This window comes from Pomacea canaliculata, linkage group LG14 (assembly GCF_003073045.1).
Source record: "Pomacea canaliculata isolate SZHN2017 linkage group LG14, ASM307304v1, whole genome shotgun sequence".
NCBI classification, from domain to species: domain Eukaryota; kingdom Metazoa; phylum Mollusca; class Gastropoda; order Architaenioglossa; family Ampullariidae; genus Pomacea; species Pomacea canaliculata.
Genome location: NC_037603.1, coordinates 13,599,993 through 13,625,590, shown reverse-complemented (window position 1 = coordinate 13,625,590; position 25,598 = coordinate 13,599,993). Strand labels below are relative to the sequence as shown.

Here is a 25,598-nt window from a genome sequence, read left to right as displayed (position 1 = left end):
ATACACCCCCTCCCCAACCAATCACTGGCTTAGAGATTTTAAAAAAGAAAGTAACCTTTCTCCATTTTTCCAGATACCTGCCTAAAAATTTCGCAACGGTAAAAACCAAACAGCAACCAAAAAAAAAAAAAAAAAAAAAACAAAAAACAAAACAAAAAAAAAAAAAAAACCAACAAAAAAAAAAACAAAACAAAACAAAACAAACCACAACCACCACCAAAAACCACCACCAACCACCAAACCAACAACAACAACAACAACAAAACAAAACAACAACAACAACAACAACAACAAGGTCGAAGCCTGTGATTTCCCAGCTGTTTACTTGTTACTTCTTGTAAAGCTTGTCACACCTGTCTCCTTGCCCAGGGAGACAACAGGGAGACAACAACAGTCGTGTTTTCAGGCAGCAGCGTCATCCGCTTACCAACGCACCGAGTTGTCTGCCGTTGCTGTGTACTCTTTTCCTGTAGTGAAGTCCAGGATGAACCACACCCTCTCCCATTCCTGTTACTCAGGGTTAGAGTTGTTTCAAACGCATGGAATTATGATAATATAAACATACAATTATTGGAATATTACCATGGTATGACAATACTTGTCTGGAACTCATGAGAGGTAGTGATGATATGCACTGGGGGCAGATAACTGACGTCACGAGAGCCCTAGTCGCTGGGGCAGATAACTGACTTCACGAGAACCCTATTCACTGTGGCAGATAACTGACGTCACGAGAGCCCTAGTCACTGGGGCAGATAACTGACGATGCTTAGTCGGGTGCATCGAATGTCATTACCTGAGGTGTTTAGCTTTCGTGACTTCGCCGTGACTGCGTACATTAACTGTATCAGAATAGATTAGCATGCCCTATAATCTGCACGCTGTACAAATGTGCGTACGAGGTTCTTTTAGTCACTCGCCCCCTCCTGGTCCCTCCTGACCACCGCAGTCGCATATGTAACAACCAAGAGTTACACGTGTGTTCGCTCGTTCAAGTCTCAAACTTCGGACTGTGCTCAAATGAAAATAAAAGAAGGCCATCACTGTGTCCTGCTGTTTGTCACTATTTGTATTGCTTACTATGATTCATTTGCTACATGCGTTTGTGTGTGTGTGTGTGTGCATGTGTCATCATGGCTCTTGTTTTAAACGACACAGTGAATGAATTATCTTCTCTGTTCATCCTAATTACTAATTTCAATATCTTTCTTCTTGATGATCCCATTTCAAACTGGCCATTAATAATTTTTTCTCTCACTTTCTATTCTCTTGATTTTGTTTTATTTTATTTCATTAACATTGTTTATCAGTTGCCACTGGCTCGTTGTACTGACAAATATCTTTTTTAAATGGAGCAGTCTTATAAATCGCTCACTTTTTATAACCTTTTAACCTTTTATTAAAAAAAATTCTCAACAATAAATTAGCATGTTTTATACCAAAACCAGAGTATTTATACCTGTGGCATTTATAACTGATATGTGCTTCGTGTGTCGGGTAGTAAAGCTCTCATATAAATAATACCAGTGTAAATAAGTATAAATAACATTTAATAAAGAATAAATATTTAGTCGATTCCATGCAGCCAGATTTACTCGTCTTTCTTATGACATTATGTTAGTCAACTGTATTAAGTCCCCCAAATCCACGAAGTCTTCGAAAAAAAGATTGTCATTTGAGAGACAGAGAGGCAGACAGACAAACTCTCTCGCGCGCGCACAGACACAAAGATTCATATTGTTTTCCACAATCACCATTTTCTATTTTTAACATGCATGCACGCAGCCTTTCACAACAACATTCAAAAGTAAACAAAATTGCACAATGCGCAGCTTGGCAAACAAACCGGAGACAAGTATAGTCTCCCTTTCACGACAATGTTAGGATGAGAGAGAAAGAGGAAGAGAAAGAGAGAGAAACATGAACACTTTGCTTCAGCTCCGGCCAACAGACACCCCCCTGGCAGTTCGTTTTCCTCCTCCTACATTTTAAATATTTACCGCTCCAAGATGCGACCCGGGGTCAGTTTTTAGCGAGGGGGACAAGTGCGGCGAAACACCGGACTGTCGCCTGCTCATGGCGCGGTATGTGCGACGGCTTCCGGTGAGTCTACACGGAACGTCTCCACTGTCAAAATAAATCTCGCCGCTTCTCGCCGAACTACCGCGCCGCCAAAAACCTCTCAGGTGCGCTTGCAAGGTGGACCGCCGCCGCCGCAGTACACAGGTGGGCGCAGGTAAAGGAGGGTGGGGGACTCCATCCACCTACCCCCGTGTCTGCGCACTCCCCGTCGTTGTGTAAATTACGTATGTGATTTAGTCTCGTCCAACATTCATAATCGCCTGCCTGTCTGCACGGGGGCTTCTTTTGTGGTGCCAGGAACTTGTGGGGAGAGGGGGTCGCGGCTAGCCTGCCTGCCCGCCTCGCCGAGACTTCTCCCCAGGACCTGCACATAAGCCTTGACCTCTAACCCGGGAGGGAGGGTATGGTTGGTTGTTTATCACTAATGTATCTCTGCATCGTATAATAAACGAGTTTTGTCGTAAATCAGTAGTTTATGTTTTGTGAAAAGCATATAATAAAGTAGAAAATCGTTTGAGGGACACTTCACATTGTGCAGTACAATCTTTAAAACAAACAAACAAACAAACAAACAAACAAACAAACAAACAAAGCAAACAAAGAAAAAAAAAGATTTTGCAAACTTTTGTTTAAGCGTCAACTTATTTATCAGAAAGGTCCTCGCTGCATTTCAGTGGTGTGTTTCAATGTGACTTTAAAACACAGTAGAAAATATCAAGTAAAATGCTAAAGAAAATCACGGAAGCCAATGAATGAGGGAGGGGGAGAGAACATTCGGAAAATACAATTGTTGAGAAAATTTGAAGAATAGAAATTAAAATTAGTTTAAAGTAAATTTCTAAAATATATACAAAAATATCTGAGACAACAGGGATGAGGAAGATATAGAGGAGGAGACAAAAAACAAGAACAAAATAAGAAGTGGATTCTTCACATGGCAATGATCTAGGAAACCTGATTGCAGACCGACCGTCAAGAACAGTTCAGTTTGGAAATAGACTGCCTTTAAAGACAAGCATAAAGGGAACACGAAGACAACTATTTCCACGGCGAGAGATTGTACGTAACAAGGATGACTAAGCTAGGAGTGGTACGTAACATGAATAACGAGCTGAGGCGGAGTAACATGAGTAATAAACTAAATGATGGTGACGTACAGTGTGAATAACCAAGTAGTTCTGTCGACCAAAAATATACCCCACTCTCTATTTCAGAAATAGGTGCATGCCTCGGGAACAACAAGGCAAAATACTCACCTCTAAATCATGACTTCTGTTTGCTAACCTCCGTACTCTCTCTCACTGCCTCCATTTCTCTCACATACCCGGCATTGATGAAGTGTCACGGACAAAACAATGCAAATAAAATGTTACCTGAGCTATGTTACGATTATGAAACCTATTTTCTAAACAGTGTTTTTTTTTGAGGCAGGACTTTGAGAACGTAGACAGTTTCCCCCCACAAAAAGAAAAAGAAAAAAAGAAAAGAAAAAAAGAGTAGGGGGTGGCAAAGAATTTCAAACGGAAGGAAAAAGCAGGAAAGTGCAGAGAATCAGAAAAAGACTTCTATAATCTGCGAGCAAAAGCTCTTGCCGAATTTCTCACCTCTCATATGTCAGAGAGGGCAGCACAAGCAGACCAAAGAGACCGACTCAGGTGGTAAGGCGACAGTAGCTCAGACAGGTATGCTGGAGGGGTCGAAATGGCAACAGTAGCACAGTGTGGCCATCTTGTAGATAGTGCGAGCTGGGACTAGCAGCCAGGATGTGTTAAACAAAACAATAATTTTTCATATTTATCCGCCAAAGACTTTCACATACATAATGTGCCATATTTAATATATAGTTTTGATATATATTGATATATTTTAAATATTTACTCACTGTTTGTTACATGATTCCTATTTGCGTCTTCTATGTATTGTGCTGTTTATCTTCTTTTATGCTATGTCTTGTTCTTTTCTCAAGCTTTGAGAGCCTGCTCCTTCATGAGTGTGATCATGTGCTAGATAAATCAATGCGTGTATTATTATTATTTACTACGTAATAAAAACAATAATAATACAAACAAAACTGCTTATGGGTCGAGTGGAATGCACTTTTTTTTCAATACAAGATAATGTTTCCCCAAATCTTGGTAAGTACTCTTCATCAGTGGAATTACATTCAAACATCCCCAGGCATAAGTGAAGGTCAACAACACAGACGGTAGGATCATACACCGATACATTTACGTTGTGAAGGCGTGTCTGTGTACACACGTGACGTCACTCGTTTGCACTTACCGCACGAGGATGTTTTGTTGGCGTGTGTCTCGAACTCGGAAGAGGGTTAGTCATCCAGACTCGGGGAAACATTATCTTTCATTGAGCTCAACTCATTCATTAAAAATATTATAATATTTTACCCTACTAGACCCTTAACCACCGTGGAGTTTCATTGAAAATATAGCACAGAAATAAAATGGCGTGAGTAGGTTTTAAAGTGTTGCCGATGAAGGGAGATTTTTTTTTTTTTGTCTGGAGGAAAGGGCTTTGAAAAGGGACATGATTTTTTTCACAGGTAGTCCAAACATTGTAACTGTTCTCATTGTCAGCCATGAAGACCATAAATATGATCAGCTGCAATTTCAGTTTTGCAGGTCGTAACAAAGACAAGTTTTCTCGCGAGACATAAGAATTTTTGACATAACGACACAGAAAAAAAAGAAAAAAAAAAAAGAAAAAAGGTAAGGCAATGTGTCCAGGTGTTTCTCCGCTGGTTATCACAGAAGCTCTTCACCACTCAATGATAGCGACAAGACTCCGCTGGTGGTCACAGGACCTTGCTTTGGTCGTGCACAGTCACCTGCAACCAAGCTATCCGAAACAAGAAAACATATTTTGATGATGTGAGTAGAAGATGGTCAGGGTTGGGGGTGGGGTGGGGAAGGACGGAAGGGTAAATAAAACTCGGGTGTGGGGGAGTCGGATGGCGGGGGATGGGGTCAGGGGACGGGTGGATAGGTGCAACGATTAAGCAGCTGGAAAGAATCGGGTACATTTGCAGCCGTGCATTCCACTCGCGTCTCGGCCGTCAATCGGTGCCCAGAAACAGTCGGCAAATCAAACCCTCAATCGTTTTTATTCTCGTCCGTCGTCTGCGCACGCGGCTGTGATTTACAACGCCCAGTCAGTCCGGAGCGAACGACGACCGCCTCGGCGGCGGAGCGTGGATTAGCCGGCAGTGAAGGGGGGTGGGAGAGGTGGATAGTGGTCGGGGAGGGGGAAGAGGGGGAGAATTGGGTGTGGGGGGGGTGGGGAAGTTGGGTGGGGGGAAGCACAAGCAGTCGGCCCCTCGCATGTTTTACGAAGCAGGCTCGCCGTGCAGGCGGCCCCTCGTCGATCGAAGGCAGGTTCCCCCCGACATAGGGACGCCGACACGAGCCGACAGCGGGCCCGCCCGCAACCTGGCGATGCACACCTGGCCACTCCGCAAGGAGTTGGGTCGCACTCGTTCGACATATTTTTGACAAATGTCGCGTGGAGGATGCTTCTTAAAACGTCAAAATCCCCCCAAAACATCGCACTTTTAACAAAAAAAAAAAAAACAACCCCAAACTAAATGTCATCTAAAGAAAAACAAACAGATAAATGAAAGCATAAACAAGATATTATAAACAACATAAAAGTATAAACAAAGAATCCAATAGAAAAAAAAACCCAACGAAACAAAAACAAAAACAGGACACCGACAAAGGCAATGAGTAAAGTAAATAAATATGCAAACAAAGAAACTTAAAGGCAATCAAACAAACAAATTAAATAGTAAACAATCAAACAGGCAACAAAAAAAAAAAAACAAGCAAATAAAAGACAAGTACACAAAAGCAAGCAAATAAAAATATACAAAAAAACAATTTAAAAAATTTAACAAATATTCAAACAAATAAAGGCAAACTAACAAATTTAAAATAACTCAAAACAAATTTGAATTTAAAAATCAAACAAACAAACAAATACAAATAACAAACAAAAATACGTCAAAGAAACCCAAAGACAAACCAACAAAAACAAACAAACAAAATCAAAATAAACATAAGAAAGTAAGCAACCAAACAAATAAAAAGGACAACAAAAGCAAACACACAATATCAGGTGAATCAAAAAAGTCCTGAAAGGCAAGGAGCAACCGCAGGGAGGGAAGCTGCAGGCCATGCGAATGATAGATGAGGGTCACAAACAGATGGTTTGTTTGATTGGCAGCATGTAAACAAAGTAAGTGTTTAATGCTCGCACTTACTCTTTGTTTGAAGAATGCGCTCTTGGTGGTAAACAGGGCAGGAGGAAGGGTGATCACCCCGATTCATCACACAACAGGAAGTGCAACGCACTCGAACCGAGGGCGAAAGGGTAAAAATTGATCTCCAAAAAGAAAACTGCTTTAGTCAACAACGGACCTGGACTGTGTTCTCTCTCTGTCCAACTATTTCATGTCACCCCTTGCATCATAGCAAAACCCGAAAGTTAATTTTCCTTTTTTCATCTTCAGGCGATGAGAGTGCTTCTCCCCCACCCCGATCTGCAATACCTGTCTTCAGACCAACTGATCTGGACTAACTTCAGAAACAATCAGTTTCGGTCTAGTGATCAAGTCCGACACATCGGACTGCACTCGAAAAATAACAGGAATGGTTGGGTCACCCACAGGGTAGTTCTGTGATGATCAGAGCGCTTGACTTTAAAGAAAGGATCCTGAGTTCTAAGTTCGTTGGGTCCATGGACTGGAGCATGTCTTCGGTCCACCCAGAAGACAAACGGGTACCGGATTTATCCGAGATGGTAAAGGGCAGAGGATGGAGAGGGTGTGCCGTTTCCGTTGATTGCGTAAACAAGAAGAAATACTCCAGCTGAGCTGTGTGTCGGCCATGTTGTGACGTAACATAGTGTGAAAACTGTTGACGTGGTTTGGTTGAGAGACACCTGCTCAGGTAGTCTTGCATGATGTAAATGATCTTGTAAACACTTCCACAATAGGAAATGTCTGAATACTTCAGCAACCTCCATTTACCCCCTCCCAGATTAACGAAAATGAATTATTTCTACCGACATGGAGGTGTCTGCCATGAAATTCCAGGTGAACATAACCTAAGGGAGGGTGACTGCGATTACATACCATACATTACCGGTTCTACCTGTCGTTACCTCACTTTTCAGGCTACTGTCTTCTCAATTCTTGTAAAGTTTCATTGGCTCCCAGTTCCATCCCCATCCACCCACCAAAAGATAATTGTTTCCATGTCGTCATCAAGCCTGATCTTTATCTCCCGTATCGTCTCTCTTTCCGTTATCTCTTTTCATTTTTGTAGACCTTCAAGCTCTTTTCTTGCTGACTGTCCACAGTGCCTCACTGATGAACTTCACAAAGTCCAGAACTCAGCTGCTCGTCTCGTTTTCCAGACTCGCAAATGTGAACCTGTCACACTCATTCTTCACTCTCTTCATTGACTGCTAGTTAAAACTAGAATAGACTACAAGCTATCTATTCTATTCTATGGATTGTTTGAAGGCTCCCCCCCCCACCCCACTCCACACTACTTTACTTCATCTTTTCATCCCGCCCAAAACCTTTGCTCCTCATCAGACTCACACATATCCTCCTTCCCTCAAAGACAGTCACATAAGGACAACGGACGTCCTCCCTCTGCGATTTATCTTGGTCATGATGCTGCGGGTTAGAAGTTCACATTCTTCTTCTTCTTCTTCTTCTTCTTCTTCTTCTTCTTCTTCTTCTTCTTCTTATTATTATTATTATTATTATTATTATTAACCCTCCCCACACCGAAAAGCCCATTTACTTTACGGTCGCCACACTCGCAGAACGCCAGGAACCGTTACTCGCAACAGTCCAGCGGCGTTAACTTCGGCCACGTGACCCGGCACGACACTCCAAGACCATCCTTCAGGAGGAGAGGAGGACGACGCCGATCGTGCAGATGAAGATCTGGCTTGCACACGTGAAGGAGTGGACGGGTCGTCCGGTGCAGAGCATCCTCAAACATCACTCAAGAAAGGAGGAGGGAGGGTCTTGTCAGCTGACTCGTCATGGGCTCCCCCCAACGAACAGTACACGTAATCAAACATAAGTTGATCTAGTCAAGGGGTGAATAGATCAACGAATGAATGAGTATAGACAGAAGGATTTTTTGGCTAACGTAATGAACTTTTTAAAGTAGGAAGTTTGTTCGCCGTCGTCATCGTCGTCATCGTCGTCGTCGTCCTCCTCCTCCTCATCATCATCATCAATTCCTTAATTCTTTAATCAGAGCAGTAAGTGCGTCTCCCACCGTTTTTCTCAATCCTCTGGAAGTGTCTGTTCACAGAGAAGCGTGCGGTGACGACGACGACGACGACGACAGCCAGGGTTACGTAGTCGGCAACGTCACGACGGAGATATGTCGGCGCGGCAGCGCGGTGGGTCTGTCTGCGGTGTCCTCCCCTGCTGCTGTACCTGCTGCGTGCACAAATCCACACAGTCGCACCGACAATGTCGTCTGCAAGGACAGGACAGAATGAGAAGACAAGGAAATCAACGAACGAGTCAATGAAAGAACTGAAGAACTAGTGAATGCGTGTCCCTCCCCCGAGTAATATCATTTATTTGTTATTTTTTTCAGATTTTGAGAGTGTTAAAACTGTAAAACACATCTTCGTGTCTTCTTTGGCTGATTTACATTCAAGATTTTCTTTTTCCATTGACTGATTTATTGCCCGAATTGTCACTCCGTCTGACGGATTTATTTTTCGATTCACCCCCTCTTCTCCATTTTACACCCGAGGCAGTCGTGGTTATGAATTATTTAACTTCTGACAACCTTCCATCACAAACATGTCCTCGTCGCACATCACGAAACGTATTTGAAGCTAAGTGCACTGCACGCGAGTGGCCCAGTGCGTGCATGTGTGTGTGTGCGTGCGCGCGCGCTCCGACACAGGTGCTCCCGTCAGGTTCTGGAGTCTTTGGCCCTCTTCCCCACTTGTTCCCCCTCCTGCAGCCCTACTGCCTCACTAACAACCCTTCACCTGAATGGCGGCACGAATCCTCAGAGAAGACGAGCGGGCGGGAGAGATTTGTGGGTGGGGATTGGGGAGGGAGGGAAGAGAGAGAGAGAGAGACTGCTACCTGAGTTCAACTAAAGGGGGAAAAGGTATCGCCCCTTGTGGCGTCCAAAGAGAGAGAGAAAGAGCAAGCGAGCAAGAAATAGAGAAAGGTGGGGGAAAGAGAGAGAGAGGGAGGTACAAAGCCCTTGGGCACTGCCGCTATAAGTACGCTACCAGTCTACAGGTTGGAGACAAGGTAAGAGAAGCCCCTGACGAGCCACTAAAACCCTGGCTGTTCACTTTGCTTCGCCGCCGAGGGTCCGGACAACGCATCTCGGCAACGCGCCTACCTCGTTGGCCACGCTCCGACGGCGCCCGACACGTCCAGGGGGGGCGGATACAGTTACCCCACTCGAAGACCGCGCAGGGGGGATCGCTACGACACTTAATCCGCCGCTGATCGCCGTGCTGCACTGCTGCGCCGAGCTTCTTGCTGCTGCTGCGCGACTGAACGCTACCGTTCACAGGAAGCTCATCCCAGTGTCAGAAAAAGCTGGACCGGCATTGTAGCGAGGTTCGCTACTGAAGGTAGATTTACAAACTTTTTATTTCTCTTAACAAAATTTGTCTCTTAGTTGTTATCTACTATAAATTTTTTACAGCCTGAGGTTTGAAAAAAAAAAAGTCGAGATTCTTTATAAAAATCGGATTAATGAACTAAATTTTTGTCGCTTAATATTTCCAGATTTTTAAAAACCGAAATTTGACAACTTTTTATTTCAGAGAGTTCCTCCCATCGGATACTGGGTAAAGCCAAAACACCAAACTTTTTTTTTAAAAGATTCGATGTCTTCTGAACAGAAATGGATGTTTCAGAAGAAAGAGTTCGTCATTTCTTTTAAAAGAGTTTCAGTCTGTGAAATTTCATCTCAGAAAGTCAACGATCTACAGAGAAGTTTTTATTTGTCAACAAGAGGCAGGCTGTCGACAGTCGAAGGACACAACCGAAAGCTGTCGTGGTGCCAATAATTTGGAGGGTAGATCGAGTGCGGTAAAGACAACACAACTCGAGCGTGACTGGTTTCAGTAATTGTCCTGAGAACAAGTTCAGCGGGTAGAATGCTGTCAAAGACGCTGTCTGTGGCTTCAGCCAGGGAGAAAGGACCGTCTGCTATGGCGACGTACTCTTAAGCACGGCTAAATATTTAAAAGCAATAAAGATCTGATTGCCGACAAAGATACAAGTTGTACCCGGCGCGCGACGACGGAAATATAAAACCCGAACCACCAGGGTACCCTTCTTCCCCAACAGGCTCCGCACAAAGCAGCACGGCCTTCTACAGCGCCACCCGAGTGCATGTTTGTCTCCATTGTTAGTCAACAATCATAAAGCGGGACGCCGGGACTTAAAAGTGAGGAGGGTCTATTGAGGACGAGATCAGAGTCGAGGTCCTTCCGCGTGTCCGACGATCGTTATCGCCCGAGGAGGTTGTCGTCGTCGTCATCGTCATCGTCGTCATCGTTGTCGCTGCAGACGCCGTTGTCGCTGGTTTTGATGGCGGTGAGTGTGATCGCAGGTCTCACAACAGTAACACACCTGAGGCTGCGGAGGAACAGTACCACGTGACCAGCGGCGCTGGATCGAGTGCGCTCTCCGGATCAACAGGTGTAATCGCTGACTGCCAGCACTCGGAGCACCTCGTGAACAAGGTGAGTTATAAAAATGCAGTTTCTGTTTGCTGTTTGCGTGCTTCTCCCTGTATGTGCGCACGCGCGTGTTCACGCGAAAAGTTACCTATTTCTTTAAAATAAGGAAACGATTGTAAAATCATTTTTCACTTTCTCAAAGAACTATCAAGCCTATATGCATCCCCCTCCACCCTCAATTTTGAAACAATTTTTCACTAAATTTTCACCTCAATCAGGTAATGTCTATCTCAATAAAACTTGTTTTAAAATAAACTCAGAGAAAAAGGTTTCGGAAAGAGCGCGCTTGCAGTTTCGAATTTTATTGTTTTTATTTTTTTTTGGAATTTATTTGTTCGCTTTTCTTTTTTTCGGTCCGTGATGAGTTGTAGAAGTGACACGTGATGTACAGGTACAAGTGGAGGTTGTTCCACACATGTAAAAAACTCGTTAGACTCGGTGTTAATAGTCTAGACACTCCTGGGACGACCCGTCTACCCCGTTAGTCTCCTTACAGCCTGCAGCGATACCCCCGTGTCACTCTTTTGCACTCGCGGCTCTTCGTAACTGCGGGTGCAAGGACCGCACCAGGAGCAAGGGAGACTAGCGACATTTCCTTGTCGGACATTTCTCTCATTATTCTCTCCCTTAACTGCCAGGCCTTTTGGCTGCAGACGGATTTATGTTTTATTACGCGTGTTTCATACGTACCAAATGGAGGAAAATAAACTGCAGGCGTGATCGACATTAAGCCAGGAACACTAAACTCGAAAAACGGAGGAGAATAAGCTTTAGATAGTGTGAGGGAGAGAGAGAGAGAAAGAAACAGAAGGATGGGCGGAAGGAGTGAGACTCAAAAAAAAAAAAAAAAAAAAAAAAAAAAATTCAGTCTGGAATGCTCCCATCATAAGAAGAAAGAGCTATCGGCTAGTCTGTTGGCCCCCTAGTGATGCCAGAAGCGCGGCGCCTGTAAGGCTAGGCCTGGTAGTGAAACGGAGGAAATTGGCCTGGGAAGCGGGCGTATTAACCGGGACACCGTCTGAGTTCTCCACGGCCGCTCTTACCTCCGCTTGCCAGAATCTACAGGTAGTTGCAGCAGCTGGCGCCACAGAAGGAGGGAGGAATGGCGTGTCGGGGGTAGGGGTTGGGGAAGAAAGGAAAGCCGACGAGTGGGGGGAGGGGGAGAAGAGTTGTAGGAGGAAGAAGAGGGACGCGTTAATGTAGCGGTGGTGGTGGTGTCGATGACGATGGAAGACGAGGGTAAAGTGGTTGTTGTCGTAGGCCCCAGGATGTGGCTACTGGACGTGTTTTCGACTCTAATCTGATTGTATGTGTATTTTTTGTAACGGGGGATTAGAGGACTGTGGACTCTGTGGGATAAGATGGAAGGAAAGATGCAGAAAGGCGAGAAAAATGTGGACAATATCCCAAACAGTTCAACACGAAGCGAGATAAGGACAAACTTTGCCTGTAGGGAAAGGTAGCAACCACAGACAACTGATATCAAAAGTGTAAGAAAGATCGGGTGGCCTGTCAGGGTATACTGGGTAGGACGTCCTCTCCCAGGTAAATCGTTCGTAGAAGAAGAGAGCGGAGGCGGCTTTCTTCAGCCGCAGATAAAAGGTTGATATCAGATTTGTTAGTCCTCTTGTCACTGACGACGAGGATTGCCTTATCGAGAAAAAGTCCAAACAGAAATTTTCACAAATTTCTTTTAATAAAAGATAAGAGTCTGGAGCATATTAAAGAAATCATCCAAACAAGTAGCATCGCCAAAAATAATCTCAATGTCTGTTAAAAGATGATCTTTCGTGTTACTTCTACTCGATGTTACCATGCACATCGTTGCTGGTATATATCTCATTAAAAGTTTAAATATATACAAATCTCTAGCCGAGGGTGCACACGCACTGGCAGGTTCGTAAACGTCCGAACTTGACGCTTTCTTGGACATCTTTCTCACCGGCTGTAAGCGGCGGAAGAATCTAATCAGGTAAGGGCACTTCCCGCGCGACAGAAAGAAATTTAATGCCAGTAGTTAAAATAAAATTCGAAAAAAAAAAAATAGCAGCCAGCGTTGATCCCACAAAACAGGAAGCAAACCACTCAGCGGTTCTGACAGAGCTATCTCGTGCCTACCGAGATTTCTGGCGGTAGGATGAGAGAAACGGCTTCAGGCGAGATAATCTGTAGCTGGCGCGAGCAAGGGATTCCGTTAACATCGGGATGTCGGCAAAACTCGCAGGTTATCGTAAGCGAGTGGAGATTTCACGCGATTTTGTGGGTAAAGTAGATAACGTGGTGACTGGCGACGACTTCAGAGGTGTGTGTGTGTCGGGTGGTGGTGGCGGTGGTAGTGGTGGTAGCGGTGATGGTGGTGGTGGTAGCAGTGGTGGTGGTGGGTAACGGTGGTGTAGTTGTGGTGGTGGTGGTGTGTATTTTGCCTTGAGAGTTGACAGTGAATGCTGATAAATTGCAGACTGTAGATAGTTGGGTGGAAGGGGAAGGCAGTTACTAGCCTTATTAGAGAGGAAAAGTAGAGACCAAGGATGCAAGAATGATGATGATGATGATGATGATGATGACGACGACGACAACAACGAAACAGACGATGATGACATATATTACAACGACGATGATGAATATTATAATGACATGGAGACGATGATGACGGTAACGATAACGATGAGTATGACGACAGTGTGTAGGGATAATTATGTTGTTAATGAAGATGACGAGTGAGAACTGGCTGTGGGGTTGCTGTGGATGATATAACGTGTTTTGTCGGAGGCGCTTGATGACTTCATCTTGTGTAACGCATGCGCAGGATTGTGACATGCTGCCGTTGCTGCGCCCCCTCCCGCTGCTGCTGCTGCTGCTGCTGACGTTGACTCACGTGATCTGCGGCGTGCAGCGGAATTCAGGTAAAACAGATGAACTTTAAGCTTCTTTAGCTGTCGCACACCACTCGCTTCTCTTCATATACATGTGCGCGCACACACACACACACAAGCATACATACAAACGACAGACAGACAGACAGACGGACGGACAGACAGACAGACACAAGCGGGTAGTGAAAACTAACCCTAACCACTTGGCCACCCAGCTTCCGATGCCGGTTTGATACCCGTGTAGGGTGACTTACTAGCCCCGCCGCTCTCCGCCTGGCCCTTTATAAAAATACAGACATGGTGTCTACAAGAAAAAAATTCCTTTTCCCGAAGAATCTTTTGATGTATTGTCATTTAAGCCGTATCTACTGGTTCTCTGAGCGTTTTATCTACTTTCCGTACATTAAAAAGCTCATACACTCGCCATGTAATCAGGTATGAGGACATTTATGTTTGAGGATAGCACAAAGACGAGAACACTTCTTCAACCCAGCTCAAGGCTCCAACTATAAGGACTGTAAAAGAAGTATATTTTCTTGAAATTTCTTTCTAAACGTCCACAAAGGAAGGAAAAAAATGATGTTGAAGATTTCGGTGAGAACAAGAAAGCTTTAGCACCTCGGGTAGATACTGCACCTTGTCTCAGCTTTCCCCGTAAATCAGCGAGACTGTCTCTGGCCAATCAGGCGGCAGGTTCTATCAAGCTGTTTTGTACTCTCATCCCCTTTTTTCTTCCCTTTCCCTGATTTCCTCCACCCCGAACTTTCGAGGCTGCACGGCGAGACGCAGTCCCCTCGCCAGCCAGGAGCGGCGGCACTCCAAGCGGGTGCTCTTTGGGGTAGATAACAGTACAAAGCACTGAGTTTGGTGATGAGCATTATTATTAACAGTATTGCACTCGAAAAGTGAGGGGTGTGTGACGGGGGGTGGGCGGTCATAATGAATGGAAGCCGCACCGCATCGTCCCTGACTCTGCACTAATTTTCGTGCGAATTTGAACATTAATTAATGGACTCGCGGCACTGGCAAAGCTCAACTTAATTATGTCTGCAAAGACAGGTCATGATGCCAGCGAGTGACTGTGGTGGAAAGTGTCTGTGAGACAAGTATGGCGGGTCCTGTCAGGGCCTTAACAACCCCATGACCTAATATCTGAAACTTTACTTCAGACTCGTACATCATTTTATTTTTGACAATATGTTTAGTAATTTATTTGACAATTTAACTATATGTTTCTAATTAAGCCTGTTCTTTATCGGAGATATATCGAAGAACATTTTGCCAGTTCTGGCAATTATTATTATTATTTTTGCGTGATGGTTACACATAAATTGTTGTCAAAGTTGGTCAAATGTTTGACCATATTTGTCTGGTGTAGAAGTTCCTTAAGGAATCTTTCCCAACTGCAGGTCTCTATGGAGACATCAGTAGTAAGAGAGTAGTTAACTGACATCACTTAGCTTCTTGAGAGAGAGAGAGAAAGAAATGAGACAGGAAACAGTGACTGAAGGTTTAATTTGTTGCTATGTGCTCGTGCTTCATAAAATCTCAACCTTCATTATGAGGGTAGTCACTCCATCTTCATAAACTCTGGGAGCACGAACTGTTCTCTTCCCCCTCCCTCGTACCGGTCTTACTCCGCGCCGCCTGGCGAGACCAGAATGTAAGGTTGTGACCTCGGGAGGTCATGGACGCTGTCTTTGATGTCTTGGCGGACCGCTGGACGTATTAACCCTCCAATGCAATTAGCGCGCGTGCTTCTCCTCAACACGCCTCTCCTCTCACAAGAGAAAATCTCATTAGCTTTCATTCTCTCCCTCCGTTGCTAACCTGGCTGTAACTAATGATGCAGGAAACTATACTGCTCAAAATAATAGTCTTATACCCGTCGTGATTTTGTTTGTTTGTTTGGTGTGAGGAGGGCATGTACTACAAACTGTTCCCTATGATTGGACAGGGGGGTGGTCTATATGTGAAAAAGATACAAATTTAGCAGAAACAGTACTTAAAGTTTAAAAAATATTCCAGTACAGTATTAAATGACACAAGATATTCAACCCTTTATTATAGGTTTTGTGTCAGATGATTTTATGCAGCTGTGGGTTAATGAAGAGTTCTGAGAATGTTTGAGATAGGCTAGGCTAAGCTAGATAGGTTAGGTTATCAAATGCATTTTCAAACTCACGATCTTTTCAGTTCACGATGGGTCGCATTCCTATCCTGAGTCGAGAGCCGCCTGTAGCTGTGAAGTCAGGTTTGATGGACTCTATACGGTCTTGATGTTTTCATTTTCTTTGTCCTCAGATTCTGACTTCTGCATGCTAGGCGACAAACGCTACGAGGTTGGGAAAACCTGGCACCCGGTCCTCAAACCCTTCGGCGAGAACACGTGCGTCAACTGCACGTGCTTCACGGTAAGGACGTCAAGGTCACGTGACTGACTACGTCTTAACATCAGCCATGCTGTTATCTACACGTGACACACAATCTATATAGATAAAAGTAGATGGGGGTGTTAATGATGCTTAACTAGGATAAAAAAAAATTATTGGCAGCGGTTTGCTTTACCAACGTTTTGTCCTCTAGATGGTAAATTGTCTGTATGTACCTGTGATGACATCACGAGAGTCTCTGAGGTTGTTTTTTTTTTGTCTTCAGGGTGGAAACGTGAAGTGTACTGGGGTTGACTGTCCTCGCCCTGACTGTGAGGAGCCGAAGATGGTGCCAGGCGAGTGTTGTCCAACATGTGACGGTGCGTGACCTGTCCTCTCTCTCTATTTTGTGTGTGTGTGTGTGTGTGTGTGTGTGCTTTGTCAGATTATTTTTTGTTTATTTCTAGTTCACTTTGTTTTTTAATATCTGTTTCCTCTTGTCTCTCTTTTTTCCTCTCTGCTTCTCTCCGTCTTTCTTCGTCTCGGTTTTATCTTTGTTTCTTCTGTCCATCTGGTTGTGTCTCTGATGTGTTTGTTTGTCTTGTTTTTCTGTTCTGTTTCTCTTTTTTGCTCCCATGATTTGTTTCTTTAGTTTCTCTGTTGTTTTCTTTGGTTTACTTCCTTGATTTGTGTCTTCTATGCTTATCTTGTTTGTCTTTCACGATTCTTTGGTTTGTCTTTGTTGTGTTTCATTAGTTTTTGTTTTTTTTAGAATTTTTCTGGTTTGTGTCTTTTGTTTATCACTTTTTTCCTCTATGTTTTTCATGCCCTGTTGTATTTCATTGGTTTTTGTCGCTGGCGTTTTTATAGTTTGTGTATCGGACTTTTATCTGGTTTGTGTCTAATGTTTCTCTTGTATATGTATCAGATTTTTTTCTGTTTTTTTTCTCTGATGTTTCCCTGGTTTGTTTATCAGACTTTTGTCTCTATTCCGGTTTTAGTCTCTTTCATAATAATAAAATCTATCATTATTTATTATTTCTTTTGTCTACAGACAGTAAATTAAGCAGTATTAAAATATTTTATTTTCCCGGGTGCCAGTGATTCTCTGTGTCAGTGTGTGTGTGTGTGTGTTCGTGTGTACATGCTTATTGCCACACCTCGTGCTATTTGTGCTTCTTGCGTTTTATTATTTGGTTTTAAACCTCTTTCTTTGAAACAGACAATAGGGCTAACTTGTATATCTACTTAGTTACATGCTAACATCATCCTCTTGTGAAGAGAAATGTAGCAGACCACTTTTCATTCTGTTTTGTAAGAGTGTAGAACAGGACATATAGCAAATAAGGTAAAATATTTTCTGGAGAAAATAGTGTCAATTCATGTTCCCCTATTTGCAGACAACGACAGCTTTCCTCGACTGTATAAAGACATTTTGTGTCGGCTAGTTTTACAATGCCAGCTTTGTCCTTTGCTTCTGCTTTTGGTTTAGTTCGCTTCGCACCATTTGGAAGTCAAAATGAATATGAAGCATTCATTAATAAGTGTGGTGGCACAAATATAATGTGTCTAATATTGAGACATCATTGACCAAAGCATGGAGAAAAACAAAAGAAATCTAAATTAACGAAGAAAAGAAATAGAAACAACATGACTAAGAGAAATGAATGGTTAAAAAACAAAGAAAAAGATGGAGAGAGATAATAAAGGATAAAAAAAAATTCAGAACAAACTTAATTTTAAAAAAATAATCAAAGAAAAAAACTTAAAATAACATTCGCGATATACCTCTGTCCTCCTAGAAATCTGCTTTAAAAACACTTGTGTTGCTCTTACCTTCACCTTGTGAGTGTTGCTTCTTTTTACCTTGACCTTGTGAGTGTTGCCACTGCACGTGACACCCGGCGCCCTCCGTCTCATTTAGATTTTGACAACCTTCCTCCTACAGCCGGAACGGAGGGTTCCAAGGAGGTTGAGGGCAAGAGACCGGGCTGCCAGTTCCACGGAGCCTCCTTCAAGGATGGGGACACCTTCCCCTCCAACAGGACCGGACTCCGACCCACGCGCCAGGACCAGTGCGTCATGTGCGTCTGCACGGTACGGTGCCCCAGCTTCTAATATGCTAATGTGTGGTGTGAACTACATTGTGAAGCAGTCTGGCATGATTGTGTGGTACTTCATGCGTGATGTGATTGTGTGATACGCCGTTATGTGTGCATTTGCGAAGCGTCGAGGTTAGTGGTGTGGCGGGTAAACAGTCTTTTCGAGCTTTTACCGCTAGAGTAGGATTCGATTTACAAATAAGTCCTGTGAACTTTTTCCAATTTATTATTTTTTATTATTATTATTATTATTATTATTATTATTATTATTATTATTATTATTATTATTATTATTATTATTATTATATTATTATTATGTGGTTTCAACAGGAAGGACGAGTATTGTGCCATCTAAAAACCTGTCTACCTACCAAATGTACGAAGTTTATTCAAACGCCCGATGACTGCTGCCCTCAATGTGCAGGTAGATATCGTAACCTACGTTACTTCCGCTTTATTAGTGCGCAAGCTGCCGTGCTTACAGCTCATTGCTTTATCTCGAAGAATTAAGCCTTTGAAATTACAAATGAGCAGATTTCATATTTTTAGAATAATTTTCTAGAAATGGAATGAATTCAACTCTATCGGTCTTAAAAAAGCTGCAACCATAAATAAATAAAGAAACCATTATTTGTAATGATACGTAAGAACTGAACGATGTGTATTACCAGATTTTCATATACATCTGTTTACCAATAATTTATTTTCTGATCACCGAACGCACTTCAAATAATTAACAGAATATCATGCCTCCATGAAGTTTACACATTACAATTTACTGTTGATATCTTAATATGAGCATGATTTCCTTATTTCCTCAAAACATTTTATATACATTCCAGAAAATATAGAAAGTATTTTTGAACATATTTAAACACCATACTACAGATTTGTCGATATGGACACAAACACAGAAATAGTGATAAGGGAGAGAAATGCTGCAGATCTTAAATCATTTTAAAGTAGGTTGTCTCCCTTTATTTATTTAATATTTTAAAAAAAAATTCGCGATTTTGGATGAGCGCAAGACAGTTTGAAACGGATCGTGTAGCCAATCGTCAATTTATAAAAACTATTCACACATGAACTTGATTGATGCAAGTTAAAGATGTACACGACTAAGCTTCATGGAGTTTGGAAAAGCTTTTGGCCGCTTTTGCGATGCTTATAGTCGCTTTGCTTATTTTGTTTGTTTTCGTTGTAGAAATCTCGTACAACACGAAAGATTATCCCTCTTATGTTCGACCTTCAGATTCCAGGTCCGGCAACGTGTCAGAAGGAGGTAAGTTTTCATTTCGTTCACCTGTAGTTTCTATATTGTGTGCCTACCTGCCGAGACTTAGGCCAGCCGCTAGGATACTTGCTGAAACCTACACAAGGCGGTTACATATAAGCTACAACAAACAACAAACAAACAAACAAACAAACAAACGAACGAACGAACGAACAAACAAACAAACAAAAAACAAACAAACAAACAAACAAACAAACAAACAAACAAACAACCTCCCCCCGACAGAGCATTATTTATAATTTTGGTTGGTCAAAATATTAAGGCACTGCATGTGTTGAATTTTCCTCTCAAGGATTTATATTTGCATTGATATTTATATCAGCTAATTTTTATATCGCACCCGTATACTTACTTGGTTGTGTTCCCCGTGTTGCAGACTGCTCCTCGCCTGATGGATCTCAGAAGAACGGCAGCAGCTGGAATCCTGTGGTCGGCACCTTCGGGGAGATGCACTGTATTGTTTGCACTTGCTTGGTGAGATGGCATTCGACATTAGCAAATGATGAGTCATGACTGTGGCGAAATGATACTGGTTAAAGCATAATAATTGAGAAATTTAGAGAGATATAATTCAAAGCGTATCTATCATTTAAATCCTAAAAAAGAGTGTTACTTGATGTTTTAATATAAGAGATGGATCAACAAAAGCAGAGATGTGAACCATGACAAAATTAAAACAGTTTGCTAAAAGAAATGTGTTTTCTTTGTCTCAGAATGGCCACGTTATCTGCAACCGAATTGGGTGTCCCTCAGAATCGTCCCTTTCGTGCAAGCGGCCACGACAACTTCCTGGAGCTTGTTGCAAGCAATGTCCGCCAGGGGGCAGTGGCAGTGGCAATGGCAATGGCAATGGCAATGGCAATGGCAATGGCAATGGCAGCGGAAGTGGAAGTGGCAGTGGCAGCGGCAAGAAACCAAAGAAAAAAAGCAAAAATGGTACCGAGCTTGAATTTCCCTTCTGTAGTGTGTGTGTGTATAAGATGAGGGAGACAATAAGAGGAAGATGCTTCCTTAGAGACGAGACACATAGGGAAATGAGGGAAATATAACGGATATAGTACAGACAATAGCCATTTTTTTTCAAGAAGACCATCTGGAAGTAAAACATAAATATTCTCTATTCCTGTCACTTTTTTCCCTCCGGCATAGATCAGCGCCGCCAGTCCTCCAAGTGTGAAGGTTCCATCACCAATAAGCCACATCCGGACAGAAAGCCAAGCCTGACGTCAGTGGCCGACATTTTAAACGGTCTGTGTCTGCCTCGCCATACCGACCGCCTAGTGTACCAGCGAGCCGGAGACAACTTTCGAAATCCTGGCCTTCGATGCAGTCAAAGACAAATCCGTGGAAATGCTGCGCTGGGAGGTGGAGGAGGGTAAGTGGAGGCACACTTTGACTACTTTTGAAATTCCCAGTAAACCAGACTGAAACCTACCTCCTCAGTTTTGAGATCAAAGAGCTGGAAAGTTCAAGAAAACTAACATCATGCACCGTTAATAGTTTGTAAACAACACGAAAATACAGTTGCAGAGGTTCAGTCAGAATTGAGCTTGGGGACCTAGTCATCAACGTCTGACTTGTCTTTTCCTGTTCTTGTTTTTGAATATATATAGCGTGGTGGTAAAGGGAAACAACTCATAAAAGTTGCATCACTTCTTTTGCAGGCAAGCTGAGCGAAACGAAACGAGAATTGACCAGAGCAGATGAATTCAGGAAAACAGTTACCTGTCAGCACATTGTAGGCGCCACGAACAAAAGTAAACAAACAGTTTTTTTAAGCTTAACATGAAATGTGTCCTAATTACTTCCCCCTGGAGTCGTATTTTTATTGTCATTAAAATAAATGCTAAGAGTCAGAGCACGCTCCTTACAAGCGTGAGTATGCTCTGTTGTTGTTGCTATTTTTATTATTTTATTATTTAAACGTCTGGAGTAACAAGAGGAATGCTGAATTAGTTTATATTTTGCGCATGAAGAGGGGAGGTGAGACTTAAGCAAGACAGGAGATTCTTGACATGACCAACTAACCAAAATCTTAATTAACCTGCTTGTTGTTCCCACCATCTTTTGAAATTTCTATCACCTGTAATTTTGTAGTTCCTGTGGTAAAACATTTTCAATCCATCTTTTCCCTACCTTGCAGACGGATTTAAAAAACTGATGAAAAAAGTGGAGTCCAAGCTGCAGCGATGTCAGAAAAGCAAAAAAGGTTGCAAGAGGAAGGATCTGGAGAAAATCGTGAAGCGTGACCGGCGCGTGAAACCTGTGGCCTTACGTCATCTGTGCGGCGAGTGACGGTTTGAATGACGTCATATGGACCGGGGCGTATGGTGGACTCGCTGTACAAATCTGCTTTACAAAAATTCGACTGCCAGGAGTTCTTGGAAAATTTTCCGGTTTTAATTGTTAAATATTTTGCGTCGAAGTAGGATTACTTCGCAAGCCAAATATCTTCCCTAAACATGCATCGATGTTCCAATCGCATCGGTTGTGCTCCGTTAACGGCGCATGCGTGGATTTTCTGTGAAGGGGGAATATTTTCTTAGGACCATCTCTTAACATTATTTTATTAATGGTTACTCCTTTGCTATATGTGTGATGTGACCCTAACTGTTGCGATGGTCAATGTTTCTTGCTGTAAAGGAAAGAAAAAAAAAGGTTGTCACCCGCAAATGCATCTCTGCCTCCAGGTCTGTAAAAACACTTTGGGTCGGGATTCGAACGCACATGCGTATCTTCGAACCTTCTTAACAGAGCTGGTCAAAACTGTATTTTTTTTTCATGACATCGAATTTAATGTCACTGACATGTTTTAAAAAATGTCAATGGTGCTATGACAGCGATTTTTTTTCTTTGCGGACACAGATTGATGTATATAATCGTTACAATATGCGGTATCTTATACAAGGTTGTGAAAGACTTTTGCGACGTGTTTTTAAACATATTTTCCCCACCTTTTTGTTTTGTTGGGGGTCTGCTTTTAGCAGAAACATGACTGGTTGTGTCTATTCAAATGTTTAGAAAATACAACTGTACTTTTTCAGCGACAACAAACGATTCAAGAGCGGAATCACACACCAATATATATATATATAATTACAAGTAGAAGATGGTGATAATGGCTAATTGAAGGGCAAAAGACAGGACTGATCTTCAAACGAAATTGTGTCATGTGATCGTCATGAATCGCATATTGTGTCATTCAGATGACAAGAAAGCAGATATTTTTTCCCATATTCTTTGACTCTGTTAAAGGAACCACAAGATACACTGTCACAAATATTTTACCTTGAGTTCAGAATGTTGAATTCTAGACATAGCACGATGGAAGGTTTATGGTTTGCAGCGTGTAAATAATATTGTGATGCACTTTTTCTTGATTGTAAACCAGAATGTTCTGATTCCCTTCAAGAGCAATAGAAAAGGACGCATGACACTGGAAGGAAGACATGTCTGAACAAAGATACTTCAAACATCTGTGTGTTTCGGTGCTTGAGACTGCAAATAACAGATTTGTTCATGTGCGTCGGTTGTGGCACTACTTCTGGCGATGGACCAAAATATACTCACGCTGATGACAGTGCAATTCATCAAACCCTGGGTTCGAGTTTCACAGAAAAACGGGTTTGAATCCCACCTAAAAAGACTCCCTGCACCGGAAGCTGCACATCCAGAGAGTGGCGCCATTGAAAGAGTAGCCTCGTAAAGAGCAAATGCCAGGACAATATGAGATGTCTACCAGTTGGCTTGATGTCAAGTAGGGTATGAACAATTGGGATGTCTTGACAGCAAATGTTTTGCCTGCTAACACGTGACACAGGTCTGTAAATAATCGAAAAGGACAACTTCCGTTCTGTTGACTTCATCCGGGATATACAGCTTCGTGAAACAGGTGCTCCCTATGACTCTTTATTTTAAAGACTGGACTGTAACGGCTAAGGAATGTGTTTACCATGTAAGCACAAAAAAGATTTGTTGGATCACAATGTTTATTGATATGTAGTTTTGCTTGTTATAGTCGAGCTTTTCTTGTGCGCCAAATCAGCAACCCCGGGAACGTCTTTTGCAAACCTACTTTCAGAAAAAAAAAAAAAAATGAAGGGAAGGGAAGACGAAGAAAAAGAAGACGAATGATCTTGAAAGTGAAATGGTTACTTCGAACTTGTAAATGTTTTTATAAAGAGTTGTAATGTGGAATCGAGTAACAGCTAAGACATTACGTTAAAGACCAGAATTTCGAAGACATAGAAAAGCCTGGAAGAGGTTTGTAAGATGTGTGTGTGTGTTTGAAGGGGATGTAGTCATCAGCGTTCGGCTAGAAGAGGAAGACGAAGAGGGAGCGTGTGAAGGACTGAGTGATGAAAGGTGCGGCGAGAAAGTATGTAGCGGAAGCGTGACTGGTCACGTGGTTGTGGCGATGGCTCGTGCGCGTTGAGATGGATGCATGGTATGAACGCTGATTGTTCTGAGAGTTAAAGACTTTGGATTCGTTGAAGAACTTAAGCAGTTTTTGTTAACTGAAAGTGTTGCTCTGGCATTTCAAATGCTATAAGTAAATGCCTAGCGCTGTTATCGCAGTTGTTGTAGCGCTGCTAGCTGTAGAAACATGAGGCGTGTGGCGGTTGACATGCTGGACGTATTAAAACAGCTACAAAACTCGCATTCGACGTGTTTCCCACTTCTGACAGGTACCGTGTGTGTGTGTGTGTTTTTTTAAAGCCTCCCTATCCTACATACATGGTGAGCTTATAGAGGGACGTACATTTATTTGTGTAAGGGAACTCGTGTTCTTTAAGACCCATCTCATAATACTTTATTTTTGTAATAGTTTCTTACCATTTAAACCCTGTCTCACACACTTTTTGTAATAACTCTTTATCTTTTAAGCTCTTACCCTTTACAAACCCTCTTTACACAGAACTCTGGCTGTTAACTGCCTAATTTTTGCCAATAACACCTAAAGAAGAAAAACAACCAGAGGCTCCATGTCGATTAGTATGGACTTCCGGAGCTAACTCGGTAACTACATAAGTCATGACACTAAACACAGATTATAACAAAATTTCTTCTGTAACGAAAATTGGATTTTATTATAACTAGAATATAAACTGTCGACACATATCACGTCGCTTTAACGTTAAAGACTGCGGGATCACGTGATAAAAACTGTCTCGGATTTACAATGCAGAAGGAAAATCTGATGATGGCGGTTTAAAAAAAAAAAAAAAGGGGGGAAAAAAAGAGAAAATGAACTAAACTGTTCGTTAATTTAATTTCTGAACCCCCGAAGTCAATACGTAAAGCTGGAAAAAGCCTGTCTTCAGTAATGTAAAGCTTCTAGTCCTGTTACTAATTAATTAGCCTAGTACATTTTGTTTGAATCACAGGAACTGGGAAGTGTGTTCCCTGTGGATGCGGGACACTGCGTTGCTAAAGCCACGTCACTCTAAAATTCAATGGTCTGTGCTGCCAATTCTTCTCTAAAAATAGCATCAAGCAACTTTCGTGAAAGAGAATACAAAGAGCTCATCCCATTTTAAAGACATCGGCATTGTAAGCCACTGATTTGTAGAGACCAGACCCAGCTGCTCCAGTTCACTCTGAAGAGGACTTGAATAATGCTTCCTCCCTCATTAAAAAAAATAAAAAAGAAAACAACTATTCTCTTTCTTTAGAACGCGAAGCTACCGAGCAGCGCAGACTTACTAGTTATCAAGACATACAGCAAATATCTTCAAAACCTACTTTTCAAAGTTGAGACAAAACTCGCATTCCATCTAACGACTTGCAAGAAACCGCTGGCATTTTGGTGAGTACATTTAAGCTCGAGTATACAGGCAGTACAAGCGACGCAGATAAGTTGTTTGTTCTCACTTTACTAACCCTAGCCTTAAGATATTAAATCATAAACATGTGTGACTGTTTCTTAGCCCACTCCCCCGAAAAAAAAACCAAACAAAAACGAGTGCTTAGTTTAGACTGTTGTAATAAGATTACCGTTTTTTAGCATTGTTCAGAGGATTTATCTCACAAAAAAATGCTAATATATCTAAAATGCGCTGAAGGATCATGTCTTCGAAATAGACTAGCA

At 42.4% G+C, this 25,598-nt stretch overlaps 1 protein-coding gene across 3 annotated transcripts; it reads left to right on the top strand.

Annotated features, from left to right (window-relative positions):
* Positions 1-9,159: 9,159 nt before the first annotated feature.
* On the top strand, positions 9,160-25,162 carry LOC112555374 (chordin-like protein 1). 3 transcript variants are annotated; one of them, XM_025223746.1, is made up of 13 exons: positions 9,160-9,747; positions 9,943-10,869; positions 13,673-13,769; positions 16,044-16,153; positions 16,398-16,491; positions 18,036-18,208; positions 18,544-18,637; positions 19,466-19,495; positions 19,884-19,981; positions 20,221-20,443; positions 20,657-20,882; positions 21,172-21,264; positions 21,651-25,162. In XM_025223746.1, the coding sequence occupies exons 3-12, from the start codon at positions 13,682-13,684 to the stop codon at positions 21,212-21,214; spliced, it is 1,179 nt and encodes a 392-aa protein (XP_025079531.1). In that variant the 5' UTR covers positions 9,160-9,747; positions 9,943-10,869; positions 13,673-13,681; the 3' UTR covers positions 21,215-21,264; positions 21,651-25,162. The 3 variants fall into 3 exon arrangements, with proteins under 3 accessions (XP_025079531.1, XP_025079528.1, XP_025079529.1); XM_025223743.1 differs by having other exon boundaries at positions 9,166-9,747; positions 19,418-19,495; XM_025223744.1 differs by having other exon boundaries at positions 9,169-9,747; positions 18,060-18,208; positions 19,418-19,495.
* Positions 25,163-25,598: the final 436 nt, after the last annotated feature.

Bases quoted from the DNA above. Each gene is read 5' to 3' on its own strand.
- LOC112555374 (XM_025223743.1), top strand. From the start codon at position 13,682: ATGCTGCCGTTGCTGCGCCCCCTCCCGCTGCTGCTGCTGCTGCTGCTG. The intron at 16,154-16,397 runs GTAAGGACGTCA...TTTTGTCTTCAG, and splicing joins TCAACTGCACGTGCTTCACG to GGTGGAAACGTGAAGTGTAC. The intron at 20,883-21,171 runs GTAAGTGGAGGC...CTTCTTTTGCAG, and splicing joins GCGCTGGGAGGTGGAGGAGG to GCAAGCTGAGCGAAACGAAA.